Source organism: Topomyia yanbarensis, chromosome 2, assembly GCF_030247195.1.
Source record: "Topomyia yanbarensis strain Yona2022 chromosome 2, ASM3024719v1, whole genome shotgun sequence".
NCBI classification, from domain to species: Eukaryota; Metazoa; Arthropoda; class Insecta; order Diptera; family Culicidae; genus Topomyia; species Topomyia yanbarensis.
This window is the reverse complement of record NC_080671.1, coordinates 372,264,950-372,286,507: the sequence shown is the minus strand read 5'-3', so window position 1 is coordinate 372,286,507 and position 21,558 is coordinate 372,264,950. Positions and strand designations below refer to the sequence as shown.

General features: G+C 41.2%; 1 protein-coding gene across 2 annotated transcripts; it reads left to right on the top strand.

Moving 5' to 3' along the window:
* The first annotated feature begins 1,062 nt into the window (after positions 1-1,062).
* LOC131684556 (spore coat protein SP96-like) lies at positions 1,063-18,340 on the top strand. 2 transcript variants are annotated; one of them, XM_058967549.1, is made up of 2 exons: positions 1,063-1,525; positions 11,933-18,340. In XM_058967549.1, exons 1-2 carry the CDS (start codon positions 1,063-1,065, stop codon positions 12,100-12,102), a joined length of 633 nt encoding a protein of 210 aa, XP_058823532.1. In that variant the 3' UTR covers positions 12,103-18,340. The 2 variants fall into 2 exon arrangements, with proteins under 2 accessions (XP_058823532.1, XP_058823531.1); XM_058967548.1 differs by having other exon boundaries at positions 11,873-18,340.
* The last annotated feature ends 3,218 nt before the right edge of the window (positions 18,341-21,558 follow it).

Here is a 21,558-nt window from a genome sequence, read left to right as displayed (position 1 = left end):
CAGCTACGGAACGCGAAAACATATGCCGACATTCGACGCATTTTGGACCGTAATGGGAAGTATTTAGGAGCCGCTAATACACCGGCTGGAGGTCACGCTCCATGTGGCAATCAGGAACAACACAAAGCACTTTCACGTGACTACGATGTCCGGTGTAGCAACAAAAACGTTACACACGGGGGAACGTTGTGGCAAAGTGCTTCAAACGAATTGGGTCAGCTAGGCCACAAACAAGATGATGACGATGTGTTCGGTTGTGTTCGACAGCGTGCTCAGGACAGTAGCGAAACTAGTGCCAACGAACGATTAGCGAGCTTTAGTAAAGTTGCAAGTTGTTACTATAATGAAAGTGTTCAGTGGCATTTAGACTATTTGAGTGCGTGTACGCTGCGTGCGGAAGAGTTGAAGGAACGATTTTCAGAAAAGTTTTTACATCTCGGCGAGGAATCAGCAATCAAGGTGTATAAATCGAACGGAGGGGACCAAGTGATATCTCATGAGATCTTTCCCGGGAAAAGTGATGCGAAAGCGAATTTTATGGACAATCATCCTACTCATAAAATAAAATCAGAACAGCTCGAAAAAATAATTGATGGCTTATCCAGATTAAAGTTAGAACAGGGAGAGCTGGAATTACCGAAAATCACGTTGACTGACTATTCTGAAAATTTTCTGACCGATGAGTCGAAAACAGTGAACGACAACATTTGTACTTCTATTCCAATAGACAATTGTAGTGCGCAAAATATCAGTGATTCTCGTCTAAACAACAACAACGGTTGTTTCTTGCAACCTCATTTTTACGATTTCAAACTCGACAACCGTTTAGATATTCCAAGTTTTAGCTTTGACGAAAGTGAAGCAAGGCCACCGTAAACTTCTACAATCACGCTAGATCTACAAGTACTATGATGGTGAGAGATATTGTATGCAGTAATAACAGCCACCATCATCTCTGTCACCGTCATCGCCATTTGCCCACCAACTGGAGCAGCAACCATCAAGGGGCTGTTTCCAGTCAAACAGGGAAGTAATCCATGCAACCAACCCGGACGACAAACCATGGTTTCAATTATGGATATCGAGCCCAAAAGACAAATCTGTGATAATCGTTCTACACTGTCGCAAAGTGCTGTTAGTCAGAAATCGATCGATTTGGAAATTCCCATTCCACTCAAGTCGCCAACCGCAACAACGTCACCCACCTCGCCAACGTCTGGCGGTTCGGGCTCCGGAGGTACACTCTCCCCCACGACGGCCACCAGCATCGCCACGGACACCGAGTTGGCCAAGCGTGCCATGAAACTGAACCTAATCGAATCCCAGAGCAATTCGGCAGCAAGTGCTGGTGGTACCAGTGCTGCCAGCACTACCACCACAACCACCGCCACCACCACCACACATTCCTCGACGTCGAACTCGGCCGCCACCACTACCACCGCCGTCATTATGAAACACCGGAAGCTGAAGGAGCGAACGTTCAGCGACGAGCTCGGATCACCGAAATCGCCGGCGGCGGCAATAGGTATTATATTTACTCTATTACTACTTATCAACTTTGTATGTACAATCATGACAGCTGTAAAACTAGGGAACATTTAGAAACTCAAACATTAAATGCACCAACGTTGCAGGGAATTTCTGCTTGTGCGCCATGTCACTCCAAACGAGCATGTGCATTACACTGGATGGATTCTAGACAGATTATTGAGTAAATTTCAATGAAAAGCCGAAAGTTTTCCTTTTCAATTTGACTCTTTATTCATGTTAAGGGGATATATATTGTGCTGAACTAAAAAAAATCAAGACGAAACATGTATTGCACATATCGAATGCAAACATATTTCTCCATTTTACATATCTCTTATTTACTTTATACGTTTTACTTATCTTTTTCTTTACTTTAACAAATGTTCAGTTTTTCTCCTGTAACTCCTACACAGAAAAAAATATTTTGCAATTTTAAATTTATTTTCGTGCACATATTTGGAGCATTCAACGATTTTTTTATTCAATTCGTTTATTTGATAAGGCAGGTTTGCGTTAGCTTAAAGGTGCCAATTTTGTTTTTCTTTTTATTTTAAATTACTTAAAACTAAGGGGGTAATATAAGTTTCGTAAGTCTATGGGGGTCATTTAGTTTTTATGGCAATATGGTTTGATATTTTTGGCAGGGAGATTATTGAAGCAAAGAATTTTTAACTAAGGGGGACAATTTTTATAACTATATTAAAACTAGAAATAACTAGAGGGCGTGATTTAATTTTGTAAAAATTCGGGGAGTTTAATTAGAGTTATGTTTTGTGGTAGTAAAGTTGGGCATTTTCAATGAGATTATATAATGTAATAGTTATAACTAGAAGAGACAGAAAGAGCTAAATGCTTCGGGAAGATATTTGCTGGAGAGGGGGGGGGGGGGGTAGGGGTTGATACTTCTGGGTATAAGAGTCAGGAGAGGGAGAGTGGACAAAGATGGCAGGGAAGAAAGTTATTAACTTTCAGTTTCAGGCATCGGGAGATCAACGACATAGGTTGCAGACACGGGTGGCCTTCATCGGGAAGAATTATGTACTGGAACGCCGGGTGTTCCTCCTTGAGTCGGCAGGGGTTCTTCCAGACGATTTCGTAGTACGGCTCAGATGCGGATCGGAGCTCGAGTTGCGCGTGTGGTTTGTACGTAGGTCCCGTGTTTGTTGGCTCATTCGACAGAGATGTTTGGTGTCGCCTTGAAGTCGCATCAAACCTCCGTGGGTGTATGGTACAGGCGGAAGACTGAGAATGATAGAAAAAAGGGGCAGTTAAATTTGTATATTGATGATTTTTAGGAAGGTGTATGCGAGGGACATATAGGGAAGATCACGACTTGCCAGAACGTCTCGAACCGGGACGTTGGGTGGTCTTCCTCGGGCCCGGAGGATGTCCATAAGCCGAGACCTGGCGGAACTGTACTCGGTGCACGCCCAGACAATGTGCTCGATATCGTGATAGCCGTCGCCACAAGCGCAGACCACTATCCCCGAGCCCAATACGCCGGAGATTTGCATCCAGCGTGTAATGGTTTGCCATGAGTCGGGACATAACACGAATGAAGTCACGACCCATACCCATCCCCTTGAACCAAGGTTTCGTCGATACCTTAGGGACTATCGAATGTAGCCACCGTCCTAGTTCACCATTTCTCCACGAGGTTTGCCAACTTTCGACGGGTTCTCTGATGAGTAATTGAAAAATTCGTGGAAGCAAATTGGTCTTTCATATGTCACCTTGTAAAGCGCCGGCCTTAGCTAAAAAGTCCGCTTCTTCATTACGTGGAATGGAGCAATGCGAGGGAACCCAAACTAGGGTAATTTTGTACGACCTTACAGACAAAGTACGCAGGCGCTCCCAGATTTTCTCCAGAAAATGTGGAATGTGCTTTCTAGGTTTCATTGAACTGAGAGCCTCGATTGAGCTGAGGCTATCCGAGACAATAAAGTAATGATCGGTGGGCAAAGTATCAATGATCCCAAGGGTATACTGAATAGCAGCAAGTTCTGCGACGTAAACTGAAGCAGGATCATTGAGTTTGAATGAGGCGGTGAGGTTTTGATTGAATATTCCGAAGCCAGTGCAGCCGTCGAGGCTTGACCCGTCGGTGTAAAACATCCTATTACAGTCGACTTCTCGAGATTTGCTATAAAAGATGCTTGGGATAACTTGCGGACGTATGTGATCCGGGATTCCACGAATCTCGTCTTTCATGGATGTTTCGAAGAATACAGTTGAATCAGAATCATGAAAGAGATTGGGATAATATGAAGAAGGATTGATATTTTTTTTCCACAAGCCTTTTGAAATTTGCAATTACTAACGCGTTCAAGATATCGAATCGGATGAGCAATCGATTGTCGATAATCGAGGTCCCATAATCATTTTTTCAGCGGAAGGACGCCCGCCAGCACTTCTAGACTCATCGTATGTGTCGTGTACGTGCAACCCAAAGTAATACGCAAGCAACAGTATTGTATTCGCTCTAGTTTGATGAAATGTATATTCGCAGCGGAGCGGAAACAGAAACTCCCGTACTCCATCACCGACAATATCGTTGTTTGCTACAGCCTGATCAGGTCTCCTGGGTGGCCCCCACCATGTTCCGGTTATTGTACGGAGAAAGTTGATCCTTTGTTGACACTTCTGTTTCAAATACCTAATGTGACATCCCCAGGTTCCTTTAAAGTCAATCCAAACCCCGACATATTTGAAAGTTGAAACCTGAGCAATAGTTTGACCCATTAATTGAAGCTATAGTTGTGAAGGTTCACGCTTCCTTCAAAATACGACTAGATCAGTTGTCTCCGTGGAGAACTCGATACCCAGCTGGAGGGCCCACGCAGACAACATGTCCAAGGTATCTTGCAATAGTCCTTGCAGATCGACGGCTTTGGGTCCTGTAAAAGAGACTACACCGTCATCTGCAAGCTGGCATAGCGTGCAGGAATTGACAAAACATTCGTCAATGTCATTCACGTAAAATTTATAGAGAAGGGGGCTTAGACATGAGCTCTGGGGAAGACCCATGTAGCTAATTCGTGATGTCGATAAGTCACCATGCGAAAAATACATATGTTTTTCAGACAGAAAGTTTTGCAAAAAGTTGTTTAGAGTCGGTGAAAGACTATGCTGGTGCAGCTTCTCAGAAAGAATTTTGATAGAAACTGAATCAAAAGCCCCATATGTTGGAGGCTGCTTTTCCTAGTTTTTGAATGGCGATGACCTTCACTTGCCTCCAGTCATGAGGGACAATATTACCCTCAAGAAACTTATTAAATGAATTCAACAAGCGTCTCTTGGCAGAGTCTGGCAGATTCTTTAACAAGTTAAATTTGATTCTGTCTGGCCCTAAGGCTTTATTGTTACATGACAAGAGAGCAAGTGAGAACTCCACCATCGAAAACGGTGTTTCGTTCGCGTTATCGTGAGGAGACGCGGCGCGGTAGATCTTCTGTGTCGGGGCGGAATCCGGACAAACCTTCTTGGCAAAATCGAATATCCAACGGTTTGAATATTCCACGCTCTCGTTAGTACTGTTTCGGTTTCGTAAGCGCCGGGCCGTACTCCAAAGAGTGCTCATCGATGTTTCTCTCGTTAATCCGTCGACGAACCGGCGCCAGTAGCTACGTTTTTTTGGCTTTCATCAAACTCTTCATGCGCGTTTCCGCCATCGAGTACTGTCGGTAGCTATCTGGCAGTCCGTCGTCCTGGAAGGTCTTATACGCAGCAGCCTTCTCCGCGTACTCGTCTGAGCACTCTATTGCCCACCATGGATTGGGAGGACGCCCGCGTGAGTTCGCGTTTAGTCTGAGTTTGAATCACGGTATCGAGAATAAAGCCAGCCAGGAACCCGTACTCTTCCTTCGTAGGAAGGTCTTGAATGCACTCGATTTTGTCGGATATCGCGGACGCGTAGCTCTTCCAATCAATATTTCGTGTGAGGTCATATGAAACATTGATTGTATTCGGTGGCCCTGAACCGTTAGCAATATGAATTACGATTGGCAGATGGTCGCTGCCGTGGGGATCAGAGACTACCTTCCACATGCAATCTAACCGCAGCGATGTCGAGCAGAGGGACAGATCTAAGGCGCTGGGACGCGCTGGTGGGAGGGGGGGTCTGGAATCCGTGTCATTTCACCCGTATTCAAAATGGTCATATTAAAGTTGTCGCAACACTGATGAATTGAGGTAGATCGATTATCGTCATGAAGACAACCGACTGGCCGTACCAAGGGAGTTGAAGTCACCTAAAACTATCCTCGGAGGAAGTTCCGCAATATCGCAAAGCCGTCGATGGCTAACTGAGGCTCTAGGGGGGATGTAGGTGGAAGCAATGCAATTGGCAAGCGACAACTTCAATGCCTGGTGTCGAGGGGAGGTCGATTCGATTGAAAGAATAGCACTTTTTGATTCCCAAAAGTACTCCTCCGTAAGAGTCTTCTCGATCCAAGCGAAAAATGTTAAAATAGTGTAGGTTTATTTCTGAAGTAAACCATGTCTTCCATAGTGAAAATGCATCGCATTTCATATTATTTAGTAAGATTTTAAAGGAATCGTTGTTCAGGATAATGCTTCTGCAATTCCACTGTAGAACAGTGATTAAATCCTTAACCTCGTTCGATGAATTAGCCATCGAAGAATACAATCGCTGAAGGGAGGGGCCATTTCGCAGTGAACTGCATCAAGAATGTTTTTACTGCCGGGAGAAAGCTTATCAAGATGCTTTTAAGGGGATCAGAAATATTTAAAGCTGTAAGAATACGGTCCACAATGCCAGAGAAATTTATGAAGTCAGCACTGTTTTCTTTCCCTGGCTAAGATATGGGAACACTTGGGGTTTTGATGTTCCTGGAAGTGCTGGGAACTCCTTTTCTGAGCTCAAGTTACTGAGACAGGGAGCGACTTGCTTCGGATTTGCACCAGTAGTTCCTTGAGTAGTTATTATAGGGGGGCCATGAAGAGACACCTTCTGGCCTTTACGACGAAGCTTGAGAGAGGAAATGTTTCTCCTTTTTCTATTGCTTCTAGGTACAGCAGAAGATGTTCCCTCCAGGGGTTCATCACAGTCGCCTTCGTCAGTAGACAGGTTGGTATAGATTTTCGTAGAGATAGGTGACGTAGCTATCTTAAGCATTTCTGCAAAAGATCGCTTAGAGCGTCCCTGAAGGGAACGCTTCAGATTCTCCTCGTGCTGTTTGTATGCGGGGCATGAAGGGAGATCATGTGGGTTTCCCCCACAGTAGAGACATTTTTCGACATCTCTTCCACAGGAATCATCCACATGATTCCCACCGCATTTCCCACAACGGGCTTTATTGCTCCAATGGGAGGCTGTGTCCCAATTGTGTACAATTTGTACAGTTCATGACCCGCGGCACAAAGAGGCGAAAAGGTAGACGAACCTTGTCACTTGAGGAGGTATTTGGGTAGAGCAGAATCGGCGAAGGTCACCCGATAAGAGTCTGAGTTGACGTATATTTTCTTCCCGTCAGCTGCGGCTGATGCTGAATGTAAACGTTTGCACTCCAGTATCTTCACTGGCTTCAGCATGGGGTCTTTGAAACAGCCAGTCCCATATTTTAGCAGGTCCTCGCAATTCAGACTCGAATTGGAAACGACCCTTCTGACTTCAACCCTGTTAGCTGCAATATACACCCTGTGCTCCTTCGTAAAGGGCCCGTAGCCAGCAATATCATTTGCCTGATTTAAACTGTTAACAACCACCCGAAGCTTGTCAGGGCGAATTTTCGATATTTCTGTCACGGCCGAATACCGATCCGTCAGAACTCGAGAAATCTGCAACAGATTCCAACACTTTTTATCTTTGGTCCGAAAGAAGATCACGAATGGCCCAGTGGCCGAGCTTGGATATACTTTGAGCCGGGGAGCCGATTTTGTTTAAACGTCCATCTCACCTTGAGATGAACTGCCGTCAGGGGAAGTTTTTTTTATTATAGCGGTTTTATTAACCTTAAGATCATTCGCCTCTTCGGGTTAGAAAAATCTCTTATGAAAAAATTTCTAACCTTATGTGCGGGGTCGGGACTCGAACCCAGGTGCGCTGCGTACAAGGCAATCGATTTACCAACTACGCTGCGCCCACCCCCCGCCAGGGGAAGTCATTTTTGCACGGGCCTATTGCCCGGTGCACATTGGTAAGGGAACCAAGAAGGGGAAACGTAAACAAATACTTAACTTGTGTATGTAACGGTATCCAGACGGCTTATTAGAAGAACGCTGCTTCACTGGTCTCTGACTGGCTAACGGTACTCAGAAACAGAAACACCAAAGAAGGGCAAAAACACTGAAACCTCGATGAGGCAGAGAGTGCGCAAGAACGCAACCTTGATCGCGGATTACCACTATTCTTTATCCTTATAGGCTGCACGGACTAGCAATAAAAGACTTCTATCTCGACTGAGCGCTCGATAACGAATGACTGGAAATGTTTATTACATATTCAACTAGATTTGCACATACATACAATAGATCGACAGCCACGAACTTAGCATCTCAAGTTCGTGGCTGTCGATCTGTCGACACCAGGGCCGCCGAGAAGGGGGGAGGGGCGGTGTTTTTCCTCACCGGGCCGAAGTTTTGAAGGGGGCCCGGATTTTTAACAGAAACTAAAATTTTGAAAAATGCTTTTTCGACAAAAATTTATTTGAGAATACAATTAAAAATTCAATATCTTGTGTATGAGGTAACTAGAATAGCGAAAATTCTAAACTACTGCATATTTGATATCAACTATGTTTATACCAACCTAATACTCGCATCGAAACAAGATCAGACTCGAGCGGGCATAGCGGAGTTTGTACATTGAATGTCATGTACGCAACTCACCTATGTTCGAATCCCAACCCCGCACACAGGAATAGAGATTTTTTATAGGAAAATTTCTAACCTGAATGAAGAAGCGAATGACCTTAAGGTTAAAATGTCTATAATCGAAACAAAAATATGATCAGACTTGTAAGGGTTAAACAATTAAATGGTTTGATTAGAAGTCATGAGGTTGTCTTCAAATTTCGCCAATTTGAAATCGATTTTTTTGATTTATTGAATTTCCAATCTTCGAAAGCGCTGGATTAGTATCGAAAGCAATTATTGAAAAAAAACCCTGCTTAGGGTTTGCGACACCGGTTTTTGGAGGCGAATTCCATGTCTTCGTTCAGGTAAATCAGAATTCGCCCGGAAAAATCCTTTGGATTATTTTGCCCTTTTCTTTACCAGGAATCACCCAACACTCAGTCCTCATAAACATCATCCTCGGGTTGCAGGACCTAATTGTTAAGAAGGACCCTTCAGGCGTTGACAAATATTATTTTAAAAGTGCCATTTGGGTTTACTTTACCCCATTGAACCTTCGCTTCAATGAATTAATGTTCCTCACAAAGATTCTCAAAAGAAACTGAAGTGTGATTTCACACCCCGTGTTTGTTTATTGAGGAGCAGCGCAAAGCTCGCTCGGGTAATCCTTCACAGCGAGAGTGGTTGGTGCTTTTGGATTCTTTGTGAATATCCGAGAAAGCGAATCACTACATCCAACTAAATCAACAAAACTGTTAACAAATGCAAAAACATACAACTAAATGTGAGCGGCACAGAAATGCTTTACCAAAACATTACACTCTACGGTGAATGTGAAGAAAATAAGATATTTTTCCTCCTAGTGCTACGAGCTACATAAGAAATAAAACAGTGCATATTTATTTGTTTTTAAGCGTTTTATACAATAAAAAGCAATGGAAGCGCTCCAAAATTCTGTCGACTAATCACTTTAATTCGAAATTCTAATTGATTTCATTGCAGACCCGTGTGTCTCTTGAAGTCTATCCCCTGCTCAGTAAAATTCTACTGGTCAAAATACCACTAGAGGCGGTAACCCTACCTCTATTTGATAAAGTTAGCTTACCCTACTCATAGGGTTCTAGAGTAGGGTTGGGAGTACCGTTACCGAAAATCGGTAAAACCGTCCAAATATCCTATACCGAAATACCGGTTTTATAAGAATGAAAAACCGGTATGTTCGGTAATTTGTTAGGAAGAACTATTTAATAAAAGGTTTTTATTGTTGTATAGCTATAAAACTCTTTAAAAGCTTTTCACTTGCTAGTGTTTTCAAATTAGGTCCCATGCACAATTAGTTTGCTTGTTTTAGGACTCTTTAATAATGATATAACCAGGGGAATAGTGCTTATGTAAGCAGTGGGATACAGCTTAATTTAACAACCCGAAAAAATCCCACATGTCAAATAAAACTTATCAAACTATGGAGGAACAAGAAAATCTACAAGACAAAATCAATCAACTCCATATTCTCACATACTCCATTTTGTACTCAAATTATTCACTCTACTGGAAATCTATAACGCACAGACCTATCATAGAACTCTGACAATATATTCTACGGTTTTCATCAGCAATACTGCCTCGGGGTACGTTGAAATGAAATTAAAAGAAGATTGTTACAAAGCACTGGTTTTCAAGACAAGGCGGAATTTATACTGAAGCGGTTTCATAAATTGAGTATGAGTGTTCGAATGGCACTTTTGGATACCAGTGAGAAATCTGACCTTGATCAACCTGTCGTATAATAGCGTTTTCGTTTTCGACATGCTGACAATTCTTGGTGAACATCACCTTTGAGTCCGAGTATTTGGATAACCAGAAAACAGTAACTTAAGGTATGATTTTCCAAGTATTTTCGACTAATAAGCAACGACACTTTGCATACTACGATGCAGAAACCAGATGCTACCATTTTTTATTTTGATTATAGAGGTTTTTACCTTAGGGTCGTACGGCTCTCTTTTCGAGTTAGAAAAATATCTAGAAAAATTTCTAACCCCTTTTTGCGGAATTGAGAATCGAACCTAGGTGAGCAGCGTACAAGGCAATCGATTTGCCAATTACGCTATTCCCGCCCCTGGACTTCAAGATTCACAATACCATAAGAGTAATCAAATCATACATAAAGCTTTTTCGATATTGGAGCACTTTGAAAGTAAATCATGTTCTCTGTTAATTGATCGAATGCTCAATGTGCTTTGTATGTTGTGCGATTATTTTATTAACACAGTTTGTAATTTTTTTTAAACCGGATTTTACCCGTTTTACCTTTTTTTTTCATTTCCAATACCGAAAATACCGGTTTTTTTAAATTCTTTGTTTTTCCCAACCCTATTCTAGAGTGCCACGCACCAAACCTTCTTAGATTAATTGTGCATACTTTAGACAGTGAAAAAATGCCTGTTCGTACATTTTGGTTTGCACCTTTCTTTCTTATGCGTAGCTGAAGTTGGTGTAAAAAAATGTAACAATATTCAATAACTTTGAAATAAATGAGTATTTTTACATACATTCTTCGACAATATTATGTAGTTTTGATACCTACACATTTGTCTTGAACATAGTTTGCACGAAAAGTCATAATGAAAAAAGTTATATAAAAAAACTAGATTTAAGAGGGTTGCCATAGAAAACGCCGATAACCTTTAGTTCTACAAGATCAAATTCTTCAACAAAATTCTTCACTATGAGCATTCCTAAAACTTTGTCGAAGACACCAACTTTCTACCTCGACAGTAAAAAAAGTTAATTTTTTTAGTTCAATCATAGTAAGCCATGCCTAATTTCAATTGTTATCAGATTGTGGGGAATATTCATATGAACAATTCCTCCAAAGACACCCTGTGAATATATTCGATGGTTTGGCCTCTAGTGAATTAAGTTCACGTTAGTGGCGTATCCGACCACTGTGGGGTGGGTCTAAAGAGGGTTGATGAGGTGGTTCGACATAATATTTTCAAATATTTTGACTTTTAGACATTTCGTCTTTCGATATTTCTATGTCGTACCGACCAAAAATCAATACTCAAAATCCCTAAATATAATCGTGTTCACACACTTAATCAAGATTATTTAATGCCCGTAGCGATAATGGTGTAGGAGTATTCTGCAAATCAGGGGCTAACCATTCGTTCGAAGATCAGTTATCACAAAGAATAAATAATGACAAAAGTTTGAACAACGCTTGGTGAATTAAATTAATCAGAAATGGAGGGCGTTTCACAACCGAGGTCAAATTTCTAGTAATTAAGGTTCGCTAGTATGAATGAAACAAAATTCTTCTTTCAATTTATTACCAAACAACGATTCACAAAGCTAAACACTAATAGTCATACTCATAGTTTCATATTATTACCCCTACTGGTGTTTTGCGAGGTACTTGTTGCACGAGGACACTCCGATGCAAACTATCTGTACTTCTTAGAAACCATCAGAATGATCACATCAATCTAACATGTTTCCCTCTTACTCTGCACACCCACAGGTCGGAGTGGTACCACACGCCCAGTGGTACCACTTCAATCATCGATTTCCTCACCACCAGACGTTGTAGACGATCGCAAGGCACTACGGGATGCGCTGTACCAGGGCATCTTCCACCGGCACCGGCGCACGATATTCGCCGTTGGCAGCTTTCTGCGGATGCTGAAAAGCCGCAGCTCGTCCTACAACACCATCCGCAGTTCGTCCGAGGGTGAAGATGACACGCGATAAAGGGCATCGTCACTCTGGGAGATGGAGATGACCGCCCGCATCGCCTGATAGCAATTTATTGCCGCGAAAACAAACGATACAGGACAGCTACACTTATGATGATCGAAGAAAGTCGGATACCGACAGGTTCACGATGCATACTCGTCGTATGTGAGAAATATATCTAGCCAAAAGAAATGAGCAGGAGAGAAGCGTCTAACCTTTGTATGGGTACATATTATGTCGCTAGAGAAGGGTACAGAATAGTTTTATGACATTAGCCGGATTGAAGAGAGCATGATGATTAGTGTAGAACCTTTAGAATGAAACACCATGAATAAGCTTGAAAAATGAAACTATGTTTGTTGTTAGATAAGCCAAAAGTGCTTGTATTTTAGTTTTTGTTATTTTCGTGACTCGCAGATTCGAATCGATTTTTCAATTCCTTACAATTTCGTCTTAGTTTAGAATTAGCACAACGCAGCATGCAGAAAGTTATTAAAGTGGTACCAGATATGCACACGTCGACAGCAAACATTCACGCCATCGTTCGTTCAGGCTGTAAAATGACTGCATACTCATTTCAGCATGGAAAACTTCTCATAGCTTTGGTCAACAAATTTTGAAACTGATATAACAGTAAAGCGATATTTGTTTCCTGATTTTTAACAAAACATTTCTTGAAGCTCAGCAAACAAAGATTATTTATTGAAATAATAGCACATTTCAGTGAAAGATGCAAAAATGGCTGTGCTTCGGCTGAAAAAAAAATGAGTAAGTAGTTTTATCGCCTAGAGACACTGTACCGTTCGTGAAAATAGTACTCCATCAAAATTTTCAACAACAACCGTGCTTCTCCATTAGGCTACGGCATCACCAGCAAATAATTCTCCAAACGAAACCTCAGGGCAGTAACCAAGCATTTCCATTTCCACAATTTTCCTACAGTTTTATTGATTATTGGTAACACGATTGCATGAAATATGATACGGAAGAGACATGCCTACTATAAACCTGTTACAACAATTACTTTGTCCACAAGTCGGTAAAATAAATATATATAATAGATTCGGTACACCCAGGCGTCAATTCTCGCTATCGGTGGAGGAAGTGTCGGACAAATCTGCAGGAAATACGATTTTCACTCCAGTTGTATTAGTGTGCATGGAAAGGACAAAATTTAACAACCTTGCCGAGCGACGCCATAAGATGTTGCCGAGGCGAAGCTGGCCTCTGAGCAAGCTTATTGCCTCTCTGCTTCATTACTGAAATGCGTTCCGCTATACACTTGAAATGAATGGAGCACGCAATAGTGTCACGTAATTTTTTGCTTAAGTAGTTCACTGGTACAATGGTTGGTGATGGATGAATTTAATTCAGCGCGAGTGGGACTGATCTAAAATGACATTTGAATTAAATTATATTTTTTATGATTAAATCTCGCATTCCATTGATGAATTCGTTATAATGAATTATTTCAGCTGATTCAGTCGTACTTGAATCTAATTGAAACATTCATACAAAATAGACACGTAGTCATGATTAGTTTCATTTGATACAGATACGTTAGCAAACGTATCCTGTTTAAAAATTATCGAATATGTGTTTGTAATGTAAGTAATCGTCACACGAAATAAGAATTTGATGATTTTAATCGCTTTGATTCCCTATGATAAGATGAGTGGTGTAAATATAATAAAAACGTCTAAAAGCACTATTTTTTGTATTTTCAGTGTTTCTATTATTACTGAAAATAATGATAGCAGAAATCTTTTCAATTTTTTGGAAACGTAAAGTACATCTTATGATTATTTTATACATTTGAAACTGAAGTAATTGAACCAACTTAACATTCGTCCAAAGATAATATGAGATTTTTCTATTTAATCACTTATTTCATAAATAGTCCAGGTCTCGTGGCCGTAAAGGACCACCGGTCCAATCAGCGTCTTGTAGATAATCAACTTCGTGCGGCGGCGAATTTTTTTTCCTCCGGCGTCCAAAGTAGACACGATTTCCCGCCAAGATCCGTCTCCGAATTTCTCTGCTGGTGTCATTGTGCGCGGTTACCAGTGAGTCCAAATACACGAATTCGTCGACCATCTCGATTTAGTCACCGTCAATCCAAACTCGGGATGGGAGGTTCACATTGTCGTCTCTAGAACCACTTCCTCTAATGTACTTTGTCTTCGAAACGTTGATGGCAAGTCCAATCCTGCCGGCTTTAGCCTTAAGTCTGATGTACGTTTCCGACATCGCCTCAAAGTTCCGTGCCATTATGTCAATGTCGTCGGCGAAGCCAAGAAGCTTGACGGACTTCCTGAAGATCATGTCTACCCCCGCTCTCCTTATTACACCTTCTAACGCAACGTTGAACAGCAGGCACGATAGACCATCACCTTGCCATAACCCTCTTCGAGATTCAAAGGGACTCGATAGTGTCCCTGATACTCGAACAACGCACATCACCCGATCCATCGTCGCTTTGAATAATCGTGTTAGCTTATCCGGAAAACCGTACTCGTGCATTATCTTCCATAGCCGATCTCGATCGATTGTGTCGTATGCCGATTTGAAGTCGATTAACTAATGATGTGTGGGTACGTTGTATTCGCGGCACTTCTGGAGAACCTGCCGAATCGCGAATATTTGGTCCGTGGTGACGCGGGAACCCATGAATCCCGCTTGGTAGTATGTTGAGACTAAACAGCGCTATAACGTCAACTTTGCTCATGACAGTAATGCTGATTTCGTTTTTAGATCAGAGTTGCTCTAGGTTCGCTCGTAGCTGTCAGATTTGTATGGATATCGTAAACATTGGGGCGAACCTAGGGCGACACGTTTCTAAAACCGAAAACAGCATAAGAATGAAGACAAAATTTCTTTGTTCTTTAGACAATGCCCACTAGATTGAGAGCCTGCTAGATCTCGCTCTCTTTGCCTGCTTTTAACGCTGACTTTGGCATAAGTAGGAAGTAGACAACCGTTTGTTTTACCTGACTGGCACTGAAATGAAATACATCGCCCATATTAAAAGGTTCGAGTAATTTTAATATTTCGCTTAGAAAGCTTTAATCTTCAAACGTACCAATTAATTTTTTGTGCATTTCTTCTTTTGATTGGTGAAAATGCAACCTCTTATTATTCCAATATATGCTCCGTCGGTTATACAAGATATTTTCAATCAAAAATAACCGTTCGGTTAAGCAAGCTGTTCGCAGACTACTGCCACAAAACCATAGTTTCAGATGCGGTTTATTTTTGATTAAATAGGGTAAAGAGCCTATTTTCACCCTATTAAGGAGGGTTAAGGTTAATAAATCTCACAAATTCATTAATTACTCGACAATTACAATTTGACTCAATGTGTCGAACAAAGATGGCTGACGCTGGTCTAACCAACGGCTTCAAATGGATAGCGTGTTAATAGAAAAAAGCGAAAATAGGCCATTACCCTAGGTATATGAACAAACTATCATGCTTGGCATCATGGGCCCATTTTTCTTCTCAGATAGCATAGCATAGCATAGCACGAACACCTCCACAAATCATAGATGGAGTTGCAGAATTGAGCATATCCATTATCATATCAGACTTCGCAATCGATCTACAATGACGTAAACCCGCTCAACTTCACACGCCTGACCACGTCCTTACAAGCGTTTTTATTTTATAATAGTCCTATCATCTACTTATGGAAAACGCTCGGTGCCGAAACAGTTTTCATAGGTGACGGAGATATAAAAAGACGAAAAAAAATGGAGCTGGTGATTATATAATTCTATATTTAGTATAATTAGTAGTATTATTTAAAAAGAAAACGCAAAAAAAAACTATTAGAAACGATCTCACCGGTATCGAAAATGTGAAATTCGTCCTTGTTTAAAGGCTTTCGATGCCACTTCTTAGGGATAGACGTTGTCGAATCTTCATGATCCGTCGCTTGAGACAATATTGTTCCGGCAACAAGTGTGGGGTTCGAAATTCTTCAAATTAGACGGCCTTATACTGGGCTTCACCACCCCTAGCAACAATTGAAGTTTTATGATAGTTTTACAGCCATTCATAAAACTTAGATTGGACTTGTAGCGTGCTATAAAACTTCAATTGTTACTTGGACACACCATCCTGGGATCTTACGTTTCTGAAGCGGATCGCCTGTCGAATTGTTCTTCAGTTCTTCCCGAAAGACACTTCCACTTTTTTCGCGAATCAACACTTAAACGTTTTCAAAATTTGAATTATGAATCTGGTTTACATCCTGGAAACTTCTAAAATAGCAACAAAATGTCACAGAGAAAACACCGAGAGAGAAAATCGGGCCCATTTTTCTTCACAGATGATGTCATAACCAACGTCAACGTCACTGATGAGCGATATCGGGACATGTTTCTGGACTGGTTATTTCCAAATGCTTTGTTAGAGGGTGCATATTGATTGGAGGTTACCAGACAAAGTTATTTAATCTAATGTTTTGCCGAAATAGGCAATATGGTCTATTATCAAAAAGATAATAGTATATCATCGAAAAGAGATTGAAACCAATCCGTCGGAATTTGGGTGTACATTAATAAGACAAAAATATTGTGTTAATATAAAGGTTCATTTGGAATGCGACACCAATACGTACTTATAAATAGCAGACTGAACAATTTAAACAATGCAGGATTGATTCGAACGTGAACATGAAGCGATTCGTTCACAGGAAACCATTACCGGTCCCACGATAAGCTCCACAGCATACTTGCATTTTTTCAGTCGAATAAATACAGATTACAGATCCACATCTGTCTAATTTCAGAACGCCCAAAAATGTTCAATGTTGAACGAGGAATTTCCCGCCTTCTAAGAAATAACTCATTGCATTTTGTTCATTCGCCGCATGATGATTTTTAAAGTTCCCGTTACAAACAATGTATCGTGTTTCACTCGTGTATCATATTTCTTCAAGCCGTACGAAAATTGTATTGCCTGAAATAAGAAATATGTACACAACCATATCGAAATAAGTTGACTGAAAATCCACCACTGCATTTCTTCGATTAGTCAGGTTGGGCAAAAGCAGCAACTTATTACGGTGATTGAATCAGCGTCCACTGCAACTATTGGTGTGGTCTCAAAACGTCTACAGTGTTGCCAGTGGGCAAACTACATTTTCTAAAAAAAACAATTCTACCATCACTGAACACATCTCAAGTACTAGTCTAATTAAAACTAGCACATTTCCAAGGAATAGTGTACTAAACCGAAAGCAACCCAATACAAAATACATTTCCACCCGACATAGCACTATACAACATTTGCTCCAGTGCACTCTAGCGCACCCTCCACGGGCAGCCGTCGTCCGTCGATCATCGTACGCGAATAAATCATGGAAGGAAACATCAATCCCATGCCATAAACACTATTCCAATTGAAACGGCTAGATTGTATTCATCTGTGATTTACAGCTGATAGGTACATAGGTACATAGATTGCTGCTGGAGAATCGGAAAGCGAGCCAGGTACAGGCGAAACGAACACAACGTGCTGAAAATTGCTGACGACGTGCATTAATAAGTTATGTGTGCAACATCCGCACTGACAAATTACATTTAGAAATAAAAAAAGAATCGATTTCTGGAGCTATTTTTTCGAGTTGATATAAATGTCGATACAAATCGAACATATGTACTTTATCTTTCTTTAAGTTTAACTATACTTCAAGGATATCGTTTTGCTGCCAAGCATCGCTTTTGTAGGAACGATATACAAGGTACAATCGGGAACAGACGTCTAGCAAGTAGCAACACGATAGCTAATTAGCATATTATTAGTTTCCCCATTTTTTTCGTAAGTCGCAGAACAAGAAGCGGAAAAAACACCGAACACATTTGTAACGCCAGCATCGTCGTCGTTGTTACTTTTTTACATCTAGATGAAAATGCATTAGTAGACCGAAACATCAGTTAGTTGAATAGTGATTAACACGACATTATGTAATCAAAGTACATAAATCATAAATAGCTAAACATACGCATTTCGTGGAACATAAAGCATTGTATAGTGAAACCAAACAACAAAATACATAAACCAATCAAGTTAAGTTTATACGCAACCAAACTTGTGCAGCAAAAGCTGAATATTTGACGAAATTAAGGAGTGGTGGCTATTTTTTTTTGGTAAAATGACGTGAAAAGAAATGTAAATTTAGCGAGCAGCATGAGCTAGAGCTAGTAGTCTAGTTATGGTTAATAAACAAATCTGATAATATGATAAATTCGCTGTTTTTGTTCCACCGATGATGACAATCCTAATTACAAAGCTCGAACGCACACAACCAAAATATATAGTTTAAGGCGGTCCTCTACTCTCACGGTCCTTTCAAAAAATCAATTTTTTTTCTTTGTTTATTTTCAATCTATATGTATCTAAGAATACGCAACAGAAAGGATTTGGTGAAAATCATATTCCTTGGCATGTTTCTGGGAACCGAAAGGTACCCATCTCCGGCCGTTTCTGAGATACTAAGCGCGGCAGCACCACGATGGCGCTTGTCTATGGAAAAATCATTGTTTAAAGAATTCACTGGTCCATTCTTTACGGTTTATGTATATGTGAGTGGTTTCTTTCTTTTTTGGGACGATATTATCATACGGAAGAAAGAATGCGTTGGGCATGTTGAGGAACGTATGGGAACGAGATTACGAAAACTGAAGAAAGAAAACAAAGGTATCTGTGGAAAAGGAAAGGGAAAGTTGAGGGATAAATCAATCGGCCAGCTAACAAAATTGTATGGGCTGGCGATTCGGAGAAACTCAAATTCTTTAGAACATATGCAAAATGCAATCTGGGCATCCCTCGAACACTGCTCGTCATCGAACGAAAATCCCCAACACCCAAAGTGTTTACCCGGCGAGGACAGTTGGTGCAAGTGGCGTCAGGCTGAAGTAAAAGGAACTTTCGAAACTTTCGAACATGTCAGGATCTACGAAAGTCTATCATCTAATGATTTTTTTTCGAAAGATGCTTAGGAGCTCACACCCAAAACATCGATGAGTCTCTGAAGAGTGAAATCTGTTCCTTAGCGCCAATACGCACAAAGTTTGTCAGGCAGGCGGTCAATGTTGTGACTTATTTGGCAGTCAGCATCTTCAACCAAAGATTTTCATCGATCTTACAAGCTATGGAGGTGATGGGAATTACCTTGGGGACTGAAGCTGAAAGATGTGCTACCCGACTCGACAGTGAACGTATAACTCGTTGTGAACGCAAAGTGGGTGTCGCGGCAAAACAGGCCCGAATTCAACAGAGAGAGCAAAATGTGCAAAGCCAAGAACATTTTCATGATGAGGAAGGTGAGCTATAACACTAGTTTACAAATTTTGGGTTTTTTTTTATTCATTTCGTTTATTTGATAGGCACAAATGCGTTAGCTTGGCGGTGCCAAATGCTTATGTTTTTACATTTTGGATATCTTAAAACTAGGAGGTTACAATGAAATTTTTTTTTACAAAGGAAAAAAAAAGTTTACAGCTATCTTAAGACTAGAAATAAGATTCAATATACAAGAGAGGGCCAAAAGATTTTTTTATGAAAAAATTTAAAACAAGGGATTCACTTTGATATACAAGAGGGGGAGTAATAGTATTTTACGAAATATTTTACGGTTATCTTAAAACTAACAATATAGTTTAGTACACAAAAGGGGGAACAAATAGTTATGAGAAACTTCACAGAAATCTTAAAACAAGGGATTCAATTCTATTTACAAGATGGAGGACAAGAGTTTCAATAAAGAGTAAAAATTATAGCTATCTTAAAACTAGAAATACAGAATACTAATTTGAATTTTTTAACTAAAACTTATGCTTGGTCAAGATATTCAGAGGGTGGCTTATTTCCGCATCAGTGTAGCAGCAGTTGTATCAAGGACAGGGGAGAGACAGGGAAAGAAGAGCAAAACTTGCAACTTTCGCTCGAACAGGGGGGGAGGGGGATCAGCGAAACAAATTTGCGCCTCAGTCTAGTAAGTCGTCGAGTACCGGATTGGCGGATGGTATTCTTCGGACCCGCGGGGAATCCTTCAAAAGTCATCGGACCTCGAGTCGCTCTCGCTTCCTTCTATGCAGGCGTAGTGGTAAGGGCGACGGCGGTTACATAGTGGCACTCTGGAGCTGATCGGTTCCACAAGGCAGGAGGAAACTCTAAAAACGAGAAATAAAAGAGAGGGGCTAAATTGGGATATTTATCGTTTTTATGAAGGTATAAATAAGGGACATATAGGGGAAATCACGAGTTGCCAGCATATCTCGGACTGGTACATTGGGTGGTCTACCTCGGGCCCGAAGGGATTCCTTTAATTGAGACCTGGCGTCACAATACCCGGCGCATACCCAGACAACGTGTTCGATGTCGTGATAACCCTCGTCACAAGCGCACAGACTACTCTCCGCAAGCCCAATACGCCGCAAATGCGCATCCATGGTGTAGTGATTGGACATAAGTCGGGACATTACGCGAATAAAATCCCGACCCACATCCATCCCCCCGAACCAAGGCATCGTTGATACCTTTGGGATAATCGAATGTAGCCATCGTCCAAGTTCCCCGTTGCTCCACGAGGTTTGCCAACTGTTGAGCGTCCTCTGACGACAAATACTAAAAAATTCGTTGAAGCAGATTGGTCTTTCGTATATGTCACCATTTAATGCGCCCGCCTTTGCTAATGAGTCGGCCTTTTCATTGCCCGGGATAGAACAATGAGAGGGGACCCAAACAAAGGTAATCTGATAAGATTTTTCAGATAACGTACACAAGGACTCCTGAATCATCCCCAGAAAATACGGGAGTTGCTTTTTTGGCTTCACCGCACGAAGAGCCTCGATGGAGCTGAGGCTGTCCGAAAGGATGAAGTAGTGATCTGTGGGCAGAGTGTCGATGATCCCAAGGGTGTACTGAATTGCAGCTAACTCTGCGACGTAAACTGAAGCGGGATCATTGAGCTTGAATGAAGCGGTGATAGTATTGTTGAAGATACCGAAGCCAGTGGACCCATCGAGATTTGATCCGTCAGTGTAAAACATTTTGTCGCAGTCGACTTCTCGGAATTTATTATAAAATATATTGGGGATCACTTGCGGGCGTATATGGTCCGGGATTCCACGAATCTCTTCCTTCATGGATGTGTCGAAGAATACAGTAGAATCAGAAATATCTAGGAAACGGACACGGTTGGGATTGTACGAAGAAGGATTGATGCTCTGTGCCATGTAGTCGAAGTACAAGGACATAAAACGGGTTTGAGAATTAAGCTCGACGAGCCTCTCGAAATTTTGAATCACCAACGGGTTCAGAATGTCGCATCGGATGAGCAATCGATATGAGAGTTCCCAAAATCGATTTTTTAGCGGAAGAACGCCCGCCAGCACTTCGAGACTCATCCTATGGGTCGAGTGCATGCAACCCAAGGCAATGCGCAAGCAACGATACTGGATT